General features: G+C 47.7%; 1 protein-coding gene across 9 annotated transcripts in view; it reads right to left on the bottom strand.

Annotated features, from left to right (window-relative positions):
• Nucleotides 1–3,329: 3,329 nt before the first annotated feature.
• The window catches only part of ABTB3 (ankyrin repeat and BTB domain containing 3), a 313,346-nt gene continuing 295,367 nt past the window's right edge, over nucleotides 3,330–21,308 (bottom strand). For 2 of the 9 annotated variants that reach the window (XM_082420980.1, XM_082420977.1), the window contains 4 exons: nucleotides 19,650–19,731; nucleotides 12,605–12,673; nucleotides 10,650–10,763; nucleotides 3,330–4,227 (listed from right to left, as the gene is read on the bottom strand). In XM_082420980.1, the coding sequence (XP_082277106.1) occupies nucleotides 4,018–4,227; nucleotides 10,650–10,763; nucleotides 12,605–12,673; nucleotides 19,650–19,731 (475 nt within the window). In that variant the 3' untranslated portion in view covers nucleotides 3,330–4,017. Of the gene's footprint in view, nucleotides 4,228–10,649; nucleotides 10,764–11,194; nucleotides 11,377–11,559; nucleotides 12,073–12,604; nucleotides 12,674–19,649; nucleotides 19,732–20,490; nucleotides 20,613–21,308 lie in introns of those variants that run through there. The other 7 variants (XM_082420976.1, XM_082420978.1, XR_014252553.1 and 4 more) reach the window with 7 other exon arrangements.

Raw genomic sequence — 21,308 nt, forward strand, 5'->3', positions numbered from 1 at the left:
TTGTGTGAGTCATCACGTTCTCCTGTCTGCTCAGTCTTAGAAATTCGGAACGCTTTTTCTCTGCTACTACAAGCAGAGGCCCTGTACAAAATACCTCCTCTAATCCTCCCAACAACCCTGTTCGCTAGTTATTTTTAAACCCAATTTCTCAAAAGAGGAAAATGAAAACTAGATGGCGTAATAACTTGTCCACTGTTTTCAAAGAGAGTCAGGGGCTGAATCAGCTGGGAAAGGGAAGGTTTCAGGCCTGCACTGGAGCCTGACGTCCAGCAGTGGGCGCTGCACAGAAGGGCTGGGTGAATTCCTCCCCGACTTGAACGCTGAAGCTGACAAGCTCAGGAAACGGTCTGCTAGCGGGGGAGGGTGTCCACGTCGGGGCGGGTGGGAAGGCGAGGTAGGAATGGGAGGATGTGAACACTTCTCTGACCACTCATATGTGACTCAAGCTGGTGAACGTAGGGCGAGGGGTTGGGGGAGCTGAGCACTGGATTCTGAAGAAGGCTGGGAGCCCAAGGTGGGTGAAAGAGGAGATTTTCCTCAAAATATTGCCTAGGATCCTTACCTTTCACCCACCCTGACAGCACGAGGCCTGAGGTTAGTAAGCACAGTGTGATAACAGCTTTGATGAGACAACTCTGGATGACATATCACCCAGCTGGAGTAACATTTCTGCCTGGGGCTTCTCAGGAAGGAAACACAAGCTACAAGAGTCACAGAACTCCAGAGTCTCGGGTGGAGAGACTGGTAGAGGCCCTCTATCCAGCCCTACCAGAGGCCTGACTGCACTTTCCTCCAGCTTCTGCCTGGGCCCCTCTTGTGTTGGGAGCTCACACCTTGATCTCTAGTTTGGCTGGAGAATCCTCCTTCTTTTGGGGAGAACGGATGGCACCCAAGCATGGTATATATAAGACCCTTCACACGTTGAGTTGGGGAGCGGGTAGCAGAAGCCAAGTCAAGCCCTTCATGTTGATTCCCGGGGCTGCAGGCACACGAGCCTTCTGGTTTTTCACGGCGAACGGAAGGGGCGCAAGGGAGCTACGTGGCAGGCAGGTAGGCTTCCCCGCCTACGCCTACCCCCCCATGCTAAGGGGCCCTTGTGCAGTCGCTAAGAACCGAGGGACAAAGCCCCCTATCCGACAAGTAAAAGGCAAATGCCACAGCACACACTTTATCTTTTCAAAAGGAACACATCAGATGCCTTATTCACCCAGAGGCTACACAGGGGGTGATGCACAGTCAAAAATAAATTGACCTTCTGTTCTCCTGGCCTGACTCAAGAGTTCTGGCCCCTGGCACTCAGTTGCTTGGGTTGCTTCCTAAAGAAGAAACAGACCTCGACTGCTAAGCAGGGGTGATCAGTCTTTGCCAGAGGTGCTTGTGATGTCAGCTGTTGACCAGGCCTCACTGGCCCAGGGCTCCAGGGGCTGCCTGGACCTCTGCCTGGCTTCCTGTAGGCCTCTGTGGATAGGCCAGAGGTATTCATCTCCACCAGACCTGGGTTGGGCCCAGGCTGGGTCAGGAGCCAGAGGGGACCAGCTGGGGACTTGGTTTGACCCCCAAGGGGAGAGCTGCTTGTCCCTCCGTGACCCTCACCCCCACTCCCAGAATGCTGCCACCATCCACAAATATCACTTCATGCTGCCCTTGGGGGCGGGGCATGCCAGGTTGAGATAACCTGTCTTTCTCCATTCCCCCACTCCCCAAAAGCTTCATCGAGGCACACAAATGACAGTCAGAACTCCATCCTCTGCAGGCGAGTTAGCTGCAGGAGGCAAGAGGCAATTAAAGGCGGCACCTGTACGTCCTCTGCCTGATGGGAAGGAAATCCAAGGGTGGCACCCAGAGGTGTCTGCAGACCCAGGGGACTAGAGCTTGGTTAGCCAGGTTCTAGTTGGCAGAGTGGAAGGCAGTCAGCGACACGAGCACCCAGCTTTTATCTAGCATCTTCGTTTCCCTTGATTTTTTTTTCTGCAGGGTCACATTTTCCGATGTCTTAACTGAGTGAAGTTCTCGGGCTCCAACTGTGGGGTAAGAGCTCACTGGTACCATACAAACAATGCGCGGCTTGGGAAAATCATTTCTTTTAATGACAGAGAAAGCACACCGAACTATGACAGAAGCCCGTCAGGAGTTGCCACTGTACAAATCAATGCCCAGAGGCCCAGAGCTAGCATCAGACATTACAGGGAAGTCAGTCACGGTTAAGGAAATATCCACGCAGCATCTCGGACAGGAGGAGGCGAGAGACATCAATGACTCAGGATGTGCTGTGTATCTGTAACTTGGAGTCCTCTGTAGGCAGTTTTTTTCCCCCCTTCCTCATTGGATGGTAGGGTCTGGGGAGGTTTGCAAATGACCAAGTGGAAGAGAGGCCTTGTGTATCAGCATCACAGAAGAACCAATGCTGTAGACAGATGTGGCCTGGGTACTCCATGGGACATACCCATGAAATAGGACTTGACATTGGTCCTCTGAACAATGGCTCAGGGAGCTAGTACAACGTTTGAACAGCAGCTCCTTTAGACTCTGGGGTCTGCGCACAAGTTCCCAAAGGCATGCTAGGAAATAGTTTTGTCAATGAAACTTTGCCATCCCAAAGGGTAAGAGTCATTCTCCTAGTTTTTACTGCATGTTATCTAGGTTTCAAATGAAAGGACAAGAAAAAAAAGGCGGCGACTCAAAAATTATTTTGAATATTGTGGCACTTCACTAATCTCTTTTGCTTATAATATATGGCAAAGCAAACAGAGCCCTGTCGATATAAACTTTCATTATAGATAACCCTATACTGTACACTCTCAGAATACAGAAAGAATCCATCCTATCATACATGTTTCATCTTTAAAAATAATCTAACATAGTCATATTCTCTGGCTAGTAACAAACTATTAACATCTTCTGAGAATACAGAGGAAACTCTGGGATTAATAGTAAATTCTCTGACGTGCCCCCCCCCCATCCCCTATGCAGCATCATCTATGAACACATTTCTGCAAAAGCATCCCAGCATCATTCATAACTAGGAAAGGAAATGGATATGTTAGTTTCACCAAATGGACCTTTAGCAAGAAGTGATGGGACATTTTTACCTTGGCAAAAATGAAGCACAAACATAACATTCTACAGGTTCAGGCCCATGCAAATGCATGTTTTTTTTTTTTTATATGGGGGGATTTTATCTCACCCCGAAATCACGATTAGCATGCAGGTTTTTTTCAACTATTGAGTTAATTATTGGCAGTGCACCTCTTTTGTGTAACCATGATCACTAAGGCAAGGTTATTATTTCACCTTGTGTAGAATATCAGCAATATCTTCTCAGATGCATGTTTATACAGTGTAGACCTGCGGCTGTTTTTTTTTTTTTTAAAAAAAGAAATCTCAAAACACAGATCCCTAAACACAATTCAGTTGAAAATGAACTGTTAAGCTTTTAGAAATATATTTTAAACTACAAGGCTGCCCTGTTTTGGGTTTTTTTTTTATGAACATTTTAAAAAGTTCCCACCCCTAAAAATATGCCAAATGATGTCTTCGTCATTGCTAACAGCCTCACCAATTTGCTACCATGGTTTAACTCTTGTGGAATTGCAGCTACTAAGGTAATGTGTAATAAATATAATGCTTTTCAGGGCCGGTACAGTGAAGTTCTCCAACAGTCAACCTGGAACCTGAAGGACCTTTAGTTCTCAGTCTATCTGCTAGACAGCGGTCCCTGGCAAGGAGTGTTCAACTGCCCCAGGGGTGCTTTCAGATGAGGTCAGCTCGGCTGCCCCACGTTGGCCTTCTAGCTCTGGATCCAGCTGCAATCTGACCTGCAGGCCAGTGGCATGTCCTTTGTTTCTCAACAGGAGCTCATGGGAGCTGCATTTGCTTATTCAAGAGCAGCTGAGGCAGTAGAGGCAGCTCCTTGGCCCAGCCAAAAACAGACGCCACGTGAGACTTGTATGTTCGTGTGAAGCCAGTGCAGCAGCAGAACTGGCAAGTCCCCGGGGACCATTCCTTGGACTGGACGTTTCATACAACAGAACCTTTGGAGGATGACAAGTGGATTGACTGAATCCTGATGGCCAACGTCCTCTGTAAGTCCTGGAGCACATCCTGGCCCGTCCCTTCGCCATTTTTGTCATATAGGAGCTGCTTGAATGCTTCGTTTTCGATGAGGACCATCATGTTTTTGAGAAAGTAGCCTTCACAATATGCTGAGAGCTCCATGACTCCAAGAAACTGTGGAGAGTGGAGAAGAAGCAGGAGATGGTTATGTTTCTGAAAGCACCTGTTTTCACATGTGTTGATGGCGAACACCTGTTAAGGTAGACTGACTGCGACAGTGGCCCTGATTCTGCATCCTTTGCTGTATTCACACCCAGGGGACGTGACTTTGCAGCTCCTGCCATCAAAGGGCTGAGTCCATTCCTCCCCGCCTCGGCCTTGTGAGTTGCTCAGGCCAAGAGAACGTGGTTGAAGTGAGAGTTGCCAGTTCTGAGCTGGCTTCAAGTGGCCGTGTGTGCTTCCGTGCTCTCTCTCAGAACCCTGCCTCTGCCTCAGAAACAAGCCTGAGCTAGCCTGCTTGCAGCTTGAACAACCACATGAAACTGACCCGACGGCGACAGAGCCCAGCCAGAATCAGCACAGCCAGCCGCAGCCGACCGGCCAGCTGACCTCAGAAGCAAGGCTGGCTGAGACCAGAAGAGCCCAGCCATGCTGTCGACTCATGTACTAAACAAGCACTCACTATTTTAACACTGGGTTTTGAGTCTCTTTGCTCCACTGCAGATAACTGGTGCACTGATGGAGTTGCAGACACAGTTCTACTACTGGCATCTAGTGGGTAGAAGCCAGGGATGCCACTAAATACCCCACCATGCAGAGGACAGACCCCCCAGCAGAGAATTATGCAGCTCACATTGTCAGTAGTGCCAAGGTTGAGAAACTGATCAAGAGACATGGTTCCTGACAGACTAAACCGATACGGAAGGGATGACATTGACCTGCCTCACTTTACAAGCCCAAGAAGAAGGCTTGGCAGACAGTAGACACAATATGGATTTGTTGAATGCATGAATGAACAGTTAATTCTCAGAGTAGTGACACCAGCAGCAAACATTTATTGACAGCATATCGTGTGCTGGGCACCGTGCTAGGCACTTCACGTGTATCATCTCACAGTCCTCAAATTTCCTTGAGGCAGGTACTATTACCACCTTCGAGTTATAGATGAGGAAAGTGAGACAAGAGAATAGCTGACAAAAATTCACACGACATGTCAAGGACAGAACCAGGAGCTGAACCCTGGTAACTCAAGTCCTGAAGGCTGTGTGTTCAACCATTAGGATGCACTGCCTCCGGCCTGATACCATTCAACCTCGGACGCGTGCTGGGTGGAGGAATTCCTGTTGGAGATGCAGGAGCAAATGTGCAGACGAGGGTCAGCTGTGTCCGTATTCAGACCTTTTCTACAGTTTTCAAAGCTTGTCTCTCTATTGCAATGAGCTGGATGCTCAGAAGTTAAATGCTCCCTGAGATGATATCCTGCTGCTTTATTTAGATGCTAAATTATCTAAATGTGGAATTTATCGTTCTGAACTCCCTAATATGCTGTCCTTAAGCCAGAGATGCACTTTAAGCTGCTCCACGTGGAACGGTGGAATTTCGATGAGGCAGCGCCAACAGGGCGACGGTGGAATGAGCGGGACGCCTGGATTCAAGTTGGGGCTCCCCCACTTTTCTGAATATATGACCAGGGCTGGGTCACTTGGCCTCTGGCTTTAGGTTCCTCATTTTCAAAATGGGAACTAAGTCACTTGCATCCTAGACCTGTTGGGGGGATTGAATAGAACATAACTGATGTCAGGACTGTCATCTGTCACACGTAGGGGAGGCAGGTTAGGAAGGGAGCTAAGGCAGGGGGCTCTGGAATCTGCGTGAGTTCTTAATCCAGACTTTGCCACTTCCAGCCATCTGCTGCTGGGCGAGTTATTTAATCTCTCTGTGCCTCCATATTCCTGTCCCTAAAATGGGGGAAGATAATAATACCTACCTAATAAGCTGTTGCTGGCATTAAATGAGATAATACATGGCACATTCAGAACACTGGCTGACTGTAGTCAGTGCTCAGTCAGTGTTAGCTGTCACGCTAAATGTAAACTATTCATCATTATTACTCTCATCTCACTCATTTAAATCCAGGGACCCACGTGCACAAAGTAGGTGCCTAGGTTGGAATAAGGGGAGTTGACTGTATCTATGGAACCTAGTTCAGCTAAGTGGCCCATAGAAGGACCAAGCCTGTAACCTTTTTTTCTTTTTTATAAAACTATTATTATTATTTTTTTGGCTGCATCACATGGCTTGCGGGATCTCAGTTCTCCGACCAGGGACTGAATCCAGGCCACGGCAATGAAAGCCTGGAATCCTAACCACTAGGCCACTAGGGAACTCCCTCAAGCCTATTACCTTGAACTCACTGACACCATGTGCTAATTCACTGAGCCAATGACCTATCTTCATAAAAATCATGTGCACCTTTGGGCGAGTCAAATCACTTCTCTGGGCCTCAGTTTCCCAAGCTACAAAATGAGGGGGCGTGGACTGGAGGGTACCATGCTCTGCGCATTTAGGACACGGACACGCCAGGTGATTCTGTGGTCTCGGAGAGGCTTAGGGGGCCTGGTGAGCTTTATCAGGTGAGCAGGCTTGTTATCACACAAATGTTCACAGAGATGCATAGCATCCTGGAGCTGGAAGAGTTCTTAGGAACGCTTTCATTCTTTCAACATGAACCCTCCTTTTAGAGTCACAGAGAAAAGGCCTCATTGTACATGTGGGGAAACTGAGGCTCAGAGTTGCCTATCTCTGATTCTGTGGACACAGAGAGACCCTCTCCCCTTACCACACCTAGCCACTTGCTTTGTATAGGGGTGTCTCTCATCACAAGTTAGTGTAATTGGAGAAGAATAAGCACAATAAGTACTTACATTTATATTTGGTGATATTTATTGAATGGTGAGTATATATCAGATGCTTGCCTACCTTTACACAGCTAATTACAGACAGAACTGGGACCAGACCTCTCACCTTCTAGACCAACGGTTGACAAACTACAGGCCTGTGAGCCAAATCTGGCCCACCACCTGTTTTTGTAAATAAAGTTTTATTGGGAGACAGCCACACCCATTCATTTACATATTGTCTCTGGCTGCTTTTCACTACAATGGCGGAATTGAGTAGGATCAAAGTGACAGCATGGCCTCTGTGAAAATATTTATCTGGACCTTCACAGAAGAAGTTTGCTGAGCCCTGTCCTAGACAGTACCTTTCTCAAGTGCAGAGGCCATATCTTACTAATTTCTTATTCAGATGTATATACACCTCCTGGTAAACAGTGGGCTCACAATAAACACTAGGGAATGAATCCCTTGGTTTCCAAACACATGTTCTTCCCATCACAGTGCCCCGTTGAGCTTACTGCGTTAGCTTAGATTCAATTTGATGAACCAGCTTCTTCTTATTCTCAAGTTGAAAGACACCCTGAAAGGACCATCAGAAGCTCCAGGGCCTCTTCTTCATGACTGAATAGTTCGGGACAGCTTTGCTAGGAAAAAAAAGATGAGGAAGCCGTGCATTTATGGGCTAGGCTTCTCCTCTGGGCTGGAAAACTCCACAGCTGTCTCCAATGGTTAGGTGCAGAAGAGAGGTAATGTTGCCAAGAACTTGTTGACATTTGAAGTATGGTTGTTAGTATCTCAATGTCTGCATTTCCTGGGGTTCCAAACCAAGTATTGGTTTCTTTTCTGCCTCTTTTACTAAACTAGCCTCAGTATGCAGCACAATCTGGCAGTAATAGAATCCACGTGGCAGGTTATCATTAGTGGGAGCTGCAGGATCCACAGCGCAGGGGAAGCAGCACATAGAAAGGGCAAGGGGTGCTGGCATTGCCCCGTTCTCCATGCAAGTATCACGAAGGGCAGGCACTGACCTTGGAAACATTCCAGGATGAGGCCTGGGAGGGTAGACAGAGGCTGGCGTCTGACCAAGCTCTGGCTGCAGAGGCACATCAATGAAAGAGGCAGTTCTTTGCCATAGGTGATCCAAGCCTGTAGCACTAATGTATTCCCAGCCCGGGCTCACGTTGCATCGGGTGCGTTATTAAATAAAAAGAGAGCTACAGAAGCTGCCTGCCAAGGAACCTGAAGTTATTAAAATGGGACTGTGGAACGCAGGCCTTGCTGCCAAGGAGATAGGCCACAGCAAAGCCACTGTGGATGTGGGGTTCACAGGGCAATATGGGTGTCCAATGGCCAGGGGAGGGGTCAGAGGACTGTGAGACTAACTGGGCCCTCTTCCTGGGTAGAGAGTTTCTCTGGATGCTTTTTTGCAAAGTAACCAGTTCAAGATTTAAAAAAAAATTTTTTTTTGCTGTGTCCCAAGAAATCAGATTTTGGTAAAACCCTTACTTAACCAAAACATCCAGTGTGGGTGGGTAGAAAGTAGCCTGACTGAACCTTTTGATTTACTGATGACCAATCAGAAATCTTTTTTTGAGTATTATTGCAAGGATTATTGCAAATATTTCGAACATTTATTAGGCCAGACAATAAACACAAGGAAGAACCTGTGCTTTGGAGTGAGGCAAATCTAGGTTTACATTCTGGGCAAATATCCCAAAGAGCTGAAAGGAGGGACTGGAACAGATATTTGCACACCCCTGTTCATAGCAGCATTATTCACAAGAGCCAAAAGGTGGAAGCAACCCAGGTATCCACTGATGGATGAATGGATAAACACAATGTGGTACATACATACAATGGAATATTATTCAGCCTGAAAAAGAAATGAAATTCTGACACACACCACAACATGAATGAACCCGGAGGACATTGTGCTAACCGAAAGAAGCCAGCCACAAAAATAAGCCAGACAAATACCATATGATTCCATTTATATGAAGCACCTAGAGCAGTCAAACTCACAGAGACAGAAAGTAGAATGATGGTTGCAAGGGCTGGGGAGGAGAGGGGAATGGGGAGTTAGTGTTTAATGGGCATAGAATTTCAGTTTGGGAAGATGAAAAATTCTGGAGATGGATGGCAGTGATGGTTGCACAACAATGCGAATGTACGTAATACCGCTGAAGTGTACACTTAGAAATGGTTAAAATGGTAAGTTTCACATTACGTATGTTTTACCACAATGAAAAAAAATCTCTGTAATAGCTGTGTGACCTTAAGCAAGTTACTGCACCTCTCTGTGCCTCCGTTTCCTTATTATAACATGGGACTAATGAAAGGGTTGTGGTGAGGATTTAAAAAGGTAATGCAACAAAGCTTTAAGCACAGAGGCCTGCACCTGGAAAGGACTCAGGGAATGTTGGTGTAAAACAGAAAATAACATCTCAAATGTAACCTGTGTTTTCACAATGAGCAGAGTAACCATTATTCACACCAATTGTCACTCTACAACCGTGGATGTGGGAGGCATGTGTGCTGAGCTGCAGTTATACCAAAGAAGAGCGCTTTGTTTTAAATTAACTCCTGATCTTAATTTATTTCATTGTTTCTTCCCAGCAGATGTTAATCCCCCTGTCCTGAGCGCATGAACCAAAATGAAGTGGCACCTGGACACATGATTTTAATTCTCTTGGTCCCGGTATCCCCACTTGTGAAGTGAATTGGATGAAATCGGTGGTTCAGTGATTTTACTCCAAAAACTGGAGTGAAGACTGGCCTTAGGGCTGAAATCACAAAGGTTGCCCTGGGAGCCTGTTAAAAATACAGATTCCTGGGCTTCCCTGCAGAGATCTTTGGGGTGAAGGGCCACACCGAGATTCCAAATGTCTCCCCAGGTGTTAGGGCCACCTGACTAGGAGGACTCCTTGGACCTCTCTAGTGTTGACAGCCTGTTCTCAACCTTGGCACATCTGAGAATCACCCAGGAAGCTATGAAAAAAATACCTTTTTTCCAGGCTCCACCCCCAGAGATTGATGAATTGGTCTGTGATAGGTCCCAGGCATGGGGATTTTAAGTGAGTGCCCAGGTGATTCTACCGTGCAGCCAGCATTGGGAACCTCAGTTCTAGCATAATGGTTCTCACCTGTGAACACCCCAGAATCACCTGGAGGGCCTGGGAAGCCACTGACGGCCAGACCTCACTCACAAAGTTTCTGATTCAGTAGGTCTGGGTGGGGCCTACAATATACATTCCTGACAAGTTTCTGGTTGATACTGATGCTGCTGGATTGGGGACGGCACTTGGAGAACCACTGTTCCAGAAGCTTGCTGCTCAAGGTGTGGCCTAGACCAGCTGCAGAGGCTTCACCTGGGAGCCTGTTAGAAACGCAGGACCGGCGCCCACCCCAGAGCCTGCTGAATCAGAGTCTGCCATGTGACTCAGACGCGTGCTACGGTTTGAGAATGACTCTGCTTTTGAAACTTCTGCTTGCTTGCTTTCATTGTGTTCTGGAGGCGCGGATGAAGGGAAAGACATCTCTTCTAAGCAGGAAGCAGACCTTGGGAGGAGCGATGACGGCTTGGCCTAAATGCACAGGCCCAGCATCCGCGCTCTACCCGGACTCAGAGTGTCTGCAAAGAAAGCCTCTCCCGCGTCAGGGCACGGGGGGTGCTCGAGAAGCGAGAATGGGATTGATTACCTTGGCGTGGTTGTAAATATCCACACAGTTGTCGGTATTGATGCTCTTTGCACAGATAATCTCACAGTGTCGCTGCAGAGCCTCCAGCTGGAAAAATTTAGCAGCAGACAGAAGCTAAAAACCATGAAAAGAGCCTGTTAGAGGTTGGGAGGTGGAAGGAAAGCAACGCCCACGGTGAGAAAACTCTTCACCTCCCACAGCGGTACCCAAGGTGAAGGCACCAGGAATAAAGTGTCGGACATCACTCTAAAGCCGGAAGGTTACACTAGAGCTGTTGCTGGCATTAGAGGAGTAAGACCCAGCGACAGAATTCAACTGCAGGGGAAGATGGCAGGGGGGAGGGGTGGGGTCGAAGTGAATCAAATTTACATTTATTACAGCAAGAGGTCAAGCAAAAATGCCTAAAATTGTTATGTCCAGAAATAAGGGTGACGCTCTTATTTAGCAAGGTGGGTATCAATGTGGCTCACTCCCTCCATTTATCCATGTCTCCACACAGATGTCACCTCAGGACTACTCCTTCCATCACCATCTGGCCCCCTTACCCTGTCTGAGTTTTCCCCACAGCCTTTCTCACACCAGACATGATGTCATGCCTGTCGCCCTCTCCAGAGACCAGGAGGGCAGGGATCTCTGTCCCTTGGCATCGCTGCTGTATTCCAGCCCTGAGCACGGCACCTGGCCGTGGAAGATGCTGAACAGAGGCTCTGGGGAGGGGAAGAAAGGGCTGAAGCAAGAGTTCAAAGGGATTGCCTTTGGGGAAAGAACTGGGACGATGGGGTGGGGGGTGGGGGGTGGCTGGGTGAGGTGCTTTTTATGTACTATAAAGCCCTTCTGTATTATCTACATGACTGAAATGTATGTTCATTATTTCAATTTGAAAATAATTTTTGAGTCCTCAGAGTGTAGTTTAGTCCTGAGGTTGTGACGTGTCAGAGGAGCCGTCCAGAGAGACAGGAGAGTAACTTTGGGGGGCGGGGGAGTGACCACAGAAGGTTTCACAGAGTAAGAACAAAAGGATAAATAGCCCCCAGTGAACACACAGCCCCTGTGACATATGCCAGGTTCTGTAGTAAGCACCTTACAAATAGAAACTCTTAAGATCTTCAATACCCAATGGGGTAGATATTGTTATCCCCATTCTACAGGTTGGGAAACTGAGGATCAGAGAGGTTAAATTACTGCTCCAAGATCACACAGCTCAGAAGGGGTAGAGCCTGGATCTGAACCCAGTCTGGCCCAGAGCCCACGTCTGAACCACCGTGTGGTGTCACCTCTTGAACAACTCATAGTGTTCTGACATCTCTCATCAGCCACCCTGGACTTCAGGCACCTGAACAGGCTCCTGGCTCTTTCGCTCAGGAATATCAAAGTGATTTTGGCTTCTGGTTCAAAGCTACCAGCTTTGACACGAGTTCCACTTCTAGGAAGGAGCAGGGAGGGGAGAAGAGGCAGAGTTACGAGAGGTGGACAGGAGACAGGGAGAGCCAGGGAGCTGCAGGACTGAGGGGCCTGAGTGAGGCCAGGAGAGCTTTGTAACTGGCTCTTGGCTTCTGCCTCAGTGGACATGCTGAGATTTGAGGAATGCTTTCAGACCATATATTTCTCTTACAAATGACATGGGAGAAGTCATCAAAGATAGTTCCTGATGATGCTATTTGAGCCCCAGCTGTGCCTGAAGCTAGCGCTAGCTTCAGACTCTTCAGTAAATTTCCTTTCCTCCACCCGCCAAAGCCAGTTAAAATTGGGCTTCACTCAGTTGCTATTGAAAGGGATCAGACTAGCGCACCCAGCACCCCAGCCTTCCAGGGGAGGGGCTCTGATGAGAAGCCCTTGGGAGATCTAAGGAGGTAGGCAGGACCCCAAAGCCTGCATTCAAATGAAAACCCAACACAGCCTCCCCCCAGACACCGCCCGTGCGTGCCACCCACCCAATGACACAGCGGATTCCTTACCTCCATGATCTCGTTGTTTTTAATGAGAAGCGACTCTGGGCCACCGTAGTAGAGATACTGCATGACCAGCTGGAAGACAGAACACAGTGAGCAAAGTGTCAATGGCACGCAGATACATCTTAAAGCCATCCACTCAAACCCTCAGGCTGGTTCTGAGTCCCTGTATGACACCCCTTTTTAAGGGTGGCCATTCCCACCAGATCACTGCCTTTCAGGAGAAGTTCCCTTTAAAAGTTTTATAGAGCTGGATATTTTTCCTTACACCATGCTGCAATCTGTCTCCCTGTGGTTCATCCTCAGCGTCAAATTAAACAATTCTAAGCTCTGCTCCCCAGGATGGTTTTCCCCCATCTATGAGTGATAATCACAGGTTGTCCTCCTACCTCCCACCCCACCGAGCTGCCCAGAACTGCAGCACACGTGGTGTGGCTTAAAGACCCTACACCAGCGGCAGTCCCCCTGGGAACATGGCCCAGTTTGACTAGAAACCTCTTGTTTAATTTCCAGAGGGTGACTGAGCCACGGTGAAATCACCTGCTCCCTATTATAACTTGACAAGATCCAAGATGAAACCATCAGGGGTCCAGGGTTTCAACGTTTCATTGATGGTGTGAACTGTCCACGCCAGGCTTTGTACATGTGACTCAGCATGCCAGATGGTGTGCAGAGTCCCAGAGCTTTGCAAACTGGTGTCCCTCAAGTAGAATGAAGCCTAAGGATGTGTTAGTATTGGCTGTCACCACCTCCCATGGAGCTGAGTATAAATTTTTTAGGTGGTGTGTATCCTTCCCAGTTGGCTACTGTCTCCACTACTCTCTAATGTCTTCTGCCTGCCTGTATGACACACTGACTTTACCTGCCTGGGCTTAATAAAGGTGTGTTGGAAAAATCTGTAGACTGTTACATTCCATTTTGGGGCACCTGTAAAATGAGGTGCTTGGACTGGGTTGCCCTCTATGGTCCCTTCGGGCTCTGAGAATCTGTGACTAATACAGAACAGTGGTTAGGAGCAAGGAACCTGGAGCTGGGCTGCCTCAGTTTCTGATCTGGCTCTGTCACTTAAAAGCTGGGTGACCTGAATTAAGTTAGGCTCTCTGTGCCTCAGTTTCATCATCTGTAAAGTGGGGATAATATGACCTACCTCATGGAGTTGTGATGAGGATTAAATGAGTTAATATATGTAACAGGCCTAACAGGGGCCTGGCAGGTGCATGGCAAGAACTCAATAAATGTTAGCTCTTCAATTTTCTCTGAGGTTGAAAAATCTTCTTCCAGTAGTGCTTCTGCCATGTGCGGCCACTTTCTTACTCAGGCCATTTAACATCCTTTGTGACTGATCTCAATCTACTTTTTGCATGTGTGTTTAAAGTAATCACTTTTCAGCTCATACAACTCAATAACAAAAAAAGACAACCCAACCAAAAACTGGGCAGAAGACTAAAACAGACATTTCTCCAAAGAAGACATACAGATGGCCAATAGGCACATGCAAAGATGCTCAATACTGCTAAATATTAGAGAAATGCAAACCAAAACTATAATGAGGTATCACCTCACACAGGTCAGAGTGGCCATTATTAAAAAATCTACAAATAAGAAATGCTGGAGAGGGTTTGGAGAAAAGGGAACCCTCCTACACTGTTGGTGGGAATGTAAATTGGTGGAGGCACTATGGAGAACAGTATGGAGGTTCCTTAAAAAACTAAAAATAAAGTTGCCATATGATCCAGCAATCCCACTCCTGGGCATATATCCAGAGAAAACTCTAATTCGAGAAGATACATGCACCCCAATGCTCACAGCAGCACTATTTACAATAGTCAAGACATGGAAACAACCTAAATGTCCACTGGCAGATGACTGGACAAAGAAGATGTATATTACTCAGCCACAAAAAGAATGAAATAATGCCATTTACAGCAACATGGGTGGGCCTAGAGATGATCATACTAAGTGAAGTAACTCAGAGAAAGACAAATACCATATATCACTTTTAAGTGGAATCTAAAATGACACAAATGAACTTATTTACGAAACAGAAGCAGACTCACAGACATAGAAAACAAACTTATGGTTACCAAAGGGGGAAGGGGGAGGGGGAGGGGGAGGGATAAATTAGGAGCTTGGGATCAACATATACACACTACTATATATAAAATAGATAAACAACAAGGTCCTACTGTATAGCACAGGGAACTATATTCAATATCCTGTAATAAACCATAATGGAAAAGAATATGAAAAAGAATATGTATTTATATGTATAACTGAATCACTTTGTTGTACACCAGAAACAAACACAACATTGTAAATCAACTATACTTCAGTACAAAAATAATTGTTCAAAAATATGTATATGTATATATTATTTACAGTTGTATTGAAATAGAGTTCATATGACACAAAATGCTTTGATTTAAAGTATACAGTTCAATGGTTTTTAGAATAGTCACAATGTTGTGCAACCATCACCACAATCTAATTTTAGAACATTTTCAACACCCCCAGGAAAAACCCTATGCCTGTCAGCAGTCTCTCCCGTTTCCTACGTGTGCTGACACCCACTGTGATTTGCCTGTTCCGGGCATTTCATACAGATGCAATCTTACAGCATGTGCTCTTTTGTGTCTGGCTTCTTTCACTTAGTGTGATGTTTTCAAGGTTCACCCTGCTGTCACATATATCACTCTTTCACCTCTTTTCTATTGCTGAACAATACCCCGTTGTGTGGATGTACCACATTTTGTGTATCCATTCATCAGCCGATGGACATTTGGGTTGCTTCCACTTTTTTTGCTGTTATGAATACGGCTACTATGGCTCAATTTACTTTTTCAGATCTCACCTGCCACTCTGCCCTTCTCTCCTCCCAACCTTGGTAACATCTGCCTTTTTCACTCTGACCGCTCCCAACCATTTGCCTTGAGCAGAACCTACCACCGTCTCTTTCACTCCTCTGCTTTTGCCCACGCTGTTCCCTCTGCTTGGATGCCCTTCCCTTCTTCTCCACCTGTTGATCTCCGGCCCCTCCTTCGGGATCTAGCTCAGTGGTCACCTCTGTGAAGCCTCCTCAGATCTGCTCAGATCTCTCAGCTGCCTCCCACCCCGTGCCGGGCAGCGCATTGCACATGACTGCAGTGTTACTTCCCGCTGGAGTCTGAGGGCACAGACTGGGTCTCGTCCATCTCTGCCTCCCCAGTGCCTGCCCTTCCTCTTTTGCATTTGAGTCTCCCATGCACTGGCCACCTGCCTGTTGCAGGCGGTGTTTTAATGGTGATGGCTGAGGCTTTGTGAAATGATATCGTAGCATTATTTACCGCCCCCCCAAACCTGATGAGTCATAAGCATCTAAAACACCACATCGGCGAATGCTGGGATATTCGCTTTATTAAAATCCATTTATTCCCCTAGCACCTCTCTTTTATAAAGACCAAACCAACAATAATATCGGTAAGAGCCATAATAATAACTGTCCTGAACACAGGGCCGCTCCAGTTACAAAGCATATTATCTCATTTCCTCACGGTTGGGCTGTTGACTTGAAATGCTGCTTTCAAGAGCATGGATGGAGAACCTGGGGCTAATGGAATATAAACTGGGCTGAGCCATGCCACCTTCAGACTCAGCCAGCACAAGCCTTTTCTGCAAGGGGCCGAAATGGACCCTTATTAGGCCAAAGGGCCTGTTTATGGAGTTGTTTTTCTTGGCAGCTGTCAGCCTGCATGAAGCAGGATGTAAACGGCGTCCACAGCCTCGTGGAGGCCCTGCTCCCAGGTGCAGCCTCAGCTGCATTGGGCTCTTGCCTGTGTATGATGTTAAACATTCTTGCAGGGAGGAAACTCAAAGCCGTCTCATTTACTAAAATTCTTCTGTTCAGCATGGAAGTGAAGTGAGCAGGCCCCTGGGAGCCTCCTTCTGGGTCAGATTCAGCCCTACTTGGCCTATTTTGAGCCACAAATGAGGCTTTTCTTCTTTTATGGGGAAGGGGCAGGCACATGGGAAAGTCCCCAGGGCCTGCTCAATCTTCTCTGCCCATTACAGTAACTGGAGGCTAATGTGGCCGGGAAGCCTAATCCAGCTAAAAGCAATTACAGGCTTATGATTCCTCTGGGGCTGTGCCTTTCCACGTAGGTGTCTCATTTAACCAGCTCCCACAGCAAACATTTATTGAGTGCCTACTACAAGCCGGTTTCTGATGACAAGAACCTCCCCAGTTAGTCCCAGGCTTGATGGCGTAAGTGCTCTCTCCATGGGCACTTGGAGAGCTGGGGGTGGGGGGTGGAGGTGTGGTTTCCAGCATCTGGCTCATGCTCCAAATGCTAATGGGCCTTTCCTCCAGGCTGGGCGATTTTTAGGGAGGACCGAAGGCCCCATAGCAGGGAGGCAGTTAAGAGGTCAGGCCTGGGAGTCAGCCAGGCCTGGGTCTGAAGCTCAGCTTGGCTGTGATGAGCAGTGGGAGCTCGGGCCACTTCCTCTACCTTGTCTGTTGGGTGGGAGAAGAGCCACCTGGAGGGGGAGCTGGGAGGACTGAATGAGATGATGTGGGGCAGTGGTGCTCAGAGGGGGTCCCTGGTCCAGCGGCATCAGCATTACCTGGGTTCTTGTAAGAAACATGAATTCTCGGGCCCCACGCCAGGCCTACAGAATCAGGAACTCTGGGGGGCGGGGCCCAGGAATCTGCATCTTAGCAAGTTTTCTGCATCTTAACAAGCAACTCCCTTCACCCCCCAGCGCTTCCCCTGGAGTTTCTGATGCCTCCTAAATTTCGAGAACCACTGTAACTTAGAGCACTGGTTCTCCACCTTGGCTGCACATGCCTCTGGATGATGGCAGAGGGTGGAGACTTCAAAATGCTGATGCCTGGGCCGCAGCCCAGATTCTGATTTACAGCCTGGACACTGGGAATCATCAAAGTTCCTCAAATGATTCCACTGCTCAGCTGAGGTTGAGAACCACGGGTTTCGAGCCCTGCATGTAGCTGGAGCACATGAAATGGGAGTTGCTCTTATTATTGTTCCTCTTTGGACCAGACTGGGTTCAAATAATGGCTCTGTCACTCACCAGCACTAAGTTCTCTGGGTCTCAGTTTCCCCACCTCTAAAAGTGGCAAGATTAATCCAGATAACCACATGCAAGCAAAGGTCAGTGCCTCATTCACAGTTGGAGTTAAAAATGGGGAAAATGAGGCTCAGAGAAGAGCCTGTGCATGGTTATTCCATAAGGATTCTTTATTTTGAAGTTTCAACATAGCCAAAGGAATGCATCTCTAATGGTGGAAATACTGACACCTCAGTGGGCTTTAGGGCTTTAGTGTGAGGGCATGGTGGCTTCCTGGCAGCCCTCTGAATCACAGGATCTGGGGGACCAGGGTCAATCACCAGTGGAGGGAAGAACCATTATCTGGCCAGCCACCCTTGGCTTATAGTATGTGGTTCCAATGCATCTTTTCAGTCTCCAGTATACCTTAAGACACAGCCAAATGGACTATTATCACTTTCCCTCAAATACACTCCATGATTTCCCACTTTTGTGCCTTTGTTATGCTGTTTCTCCCTCTGGAATACCCTCTCTCTCCTATTCACCAGATGAGGAAGCTGAGGCTCAGATAGGCTGGGCAATTTGTTTAAGGTCACACGAGGGCCAATGATTTTAAACAGGGGAATGCAGCTGTTTAAACTGGGGAAGGTAGCATTTAGATCCTGAAATGCAGCTCTGTCCTTCAAAGCCCAGATCAGGAACCCCGCCCTATGACGCTGGTTACGGCCATGCTTGCCTCCTGCTTATGTCTGAGTGGTCTCCTCAACCCTCTTGGAATGTGAGCCTCCTGAGGGCCAGCCTGAGTCTTACCCACATTTTCCCAGGGCTGTCCCTCCAGAACTGAACCAGAGGAAACAGGTCCTGTTCAGAATCCTATAAATTCCATCCCCAGATCACCCACATTGGCCGACCAACCCTGGCTGTGCGAAGACAGCACGGAGGGGCCACAGTCTCCCCTATACGCCCCCTGCTGGACGTAAGCAGCCCACCAACCTCCATGCCCCCGATGAGACTCGGAGCTTCAGAGATAGGGGTGCGAGGCCAGCTGGGGGTGTGAATTTCTCCTAGTGGCGAGAATGTCATTGCAAGGCTGGATTTATGAATCAGGCATGAAATCCAGGGCCAGATGGCTTCACAGGCAAATTCTACCAAACATACAGAGAAGAACTTATACCTATCCTTCTCAAACTCTTCCAAAAGACTGAAGAGGAAGGAACACTCCCAAAGACATTCTATGAAGCCACCATTACCCTGATACCAAAACCAGACAAAGACACCACCAAAAAAAGAAAAAAAAAATGAATCAGGCATGAAGAACGGAGGAAAAGGGAAGAAAGCTGCTGTGCCCCCTTAGAGGTGCCCCATAAACCAAACGGTATTGATTTCAAATGGAGGGAGATATGGCAATGTCATCTGGCCTCTGACAAACCTTCCTTTCCTATTTACATTAGGTTCAGACCAATGTTAACATGACACTGGATTCCCTGAAGTCCACTGGTTCCTGATCACACTGGGCTCAACCGCCTTTGGGGACTTCATACCTGCTGTTCTCTGCCTGGAATGTTCCAGCTCCCTTTCTTAAGCCCTAAGCCTCCCCATGGTTTGCCAGCTTCTCCTCAGCCTGCAATATTTCAGCGACACCTCATCCAGGGGCCTTCCCCAGTCTCCCTGGTCTGAGTCGCCGTAGCTTGTTGGTTCACCCCTCTCTCATGCACACCCCACTTTATACTGTGACTCAGATTTACCCCCTCTGGACTGTGAGTCCCCAGGAGAAGAATGTCCTTTATCCTTGTGTCTCCAGGTCCCAACACAGTGTCGGGCACATAGTAGGTGCTCAGTTAATGCTGTGGGCATGAATGGATGGTAAGTGGGAGGGGCAGTGTGCGGATGGGGGTCAAGAGTGCAGAAGCTGATGACTCAGTACAGTGGCTGATCCACAGGTGGAGGGCTGGAGGGACCCACCAGTGCCCCGCACCTACCAGCAGGGTTCCAGGCCACAGGGGCTCACCTGAAAGATGGGGTACTTCACGTATCCAATCTCTATGCAGGTGTTGTCATTTGTTGGTTTGCTAGAGAGGAGTGCTTTGAACCTGAGCAGGAACATAAAAAGGGAGATAAGAAGACTCAAAAAGACATCAACAGCTTGCAAGAGACTCAGCTCTCTGACGATAGAAACATGTAATGTCTTGTATCCCCTCCCACTCTGAAATACAATGACATATCCATAGATTGTTTAACATAATGCTCCCCCTTCTGACATGATACCATAATCCAATCTGAAGTTAAAAATCTAAAGTTAAAAACAGTGTTTGGAACTGTTAAATTATTTCTCAAACAGGCGATTGGAAAAGAACAAATGCCTTTTAAAGCCCTCTCCACCTTGTAGGGCCCATCACAAAGCGTGCCTTCCTGATTCAGGCCTCAAGCTTCTGGAGTCCTTCCTGATTCAGGCCTCAAGCTCCTCAGCCGCCCACGGAGCTCTCCACCTCCCTCTTCCCCCCCCTCCCACACAACCTTTGCTCCAAGAGGGCAGGGACTTCTGCCATTTCTGCCTCTGCTGCCTCCTCAGAGCCTATGCCAGGCTGGACCTGACGCACTGTAGCTATGTTGAAACTAAGAAATTAACATTGGTACAATACTGATCTAGTTCTTCTATGGTGTCACAACCGAGAACCTTGCAAGGGACAGTGTATTTTTCTTGCAGTGGCAAAGCAGACATTTGGGGTATTAGGTTTTGGGGGGCAATACTGGAGATGCCAGGAGGCTTTTAGGAATCCAGGGAGTGTTGGCCACACAGCTTCATTAGTGACCTGGAAGTGGGTTCCGTTTCTGGATCCCAGGGTCCTTACCCTCTGCTCACCCCCTGGCAGCCTGCCTTCTCCTCATTCAGCATCACTTTCTTCTCTGCCCACCTTCACCAATCCCTGTTCAGGTCCCGGGATAATGCAGTTCTAAATGGTCAACTCCACCTCTACTCAAATCAAAAGGAGAAGGAAGGGCTGTAGCAGAGCTAGCAGGGACGGTGTTATACTACTGTCACTCCAGAGTCAGGGAAAAGTAAGGTTCAGGACCTCTGTGTTTTGGGTGGCTTATGTCAAAGTTCCCTGATATTTGGAGAGCAGGCCTTTCGAGGCTGCCGTGTAGGAGCTTTCAGGCTGCACAAGGACACCTGGCTGAGGGAGCTAAAATCCAATCCACGCTCTGCTCACGAAGCTCTGTGCCCGACATGTGCCCCGTCTGCCTAGAGGAACGGTGCCCTGTCTAAGCCACATAATCAGGCTGCTGCTTATGCTAGTGTCGGCCCTGTACTCTTCTTCCAAATTGTGGTTAAAAAACATGTAACATAAAATTTACTGTCTTAACCATTGTTAAGTGTAATGTTCACGTGAAGTGTGCTTGCATCGCTGTGCAATCAGTCTCCAGGACTTACCCTGTCCCCGTTAAACAACTCCCCATTCCCCTCTCCAGCCCCACCATCCCCACCCTTCTACTTGCTGTCTCTATGAAGTTGATTACTCTAGGTTCATATAAATGGAATCATACAGTATTTGTCTTTTTGTGACGAGCGTATTTCACTTCATATAATGTTCCCAAGTTCATTCATATTGTAGCATGTGTCAGAACTGCCTTCCTTTTTAAGGCTGGATAACGTACGTATACACTACGT

This window comes from Balaenoptera physalus (assembly GCF_965194825.1).
Source record: "Balaenoptera physalus genome assembly, chromosome: 13".
Taxonomy (NCBI): Eukaryota; Metazoa; Chordata; class Mammalia; order Artiodactyla; family Balaenopteridae; genus Balaenoptera; species Balaenoptera physalus.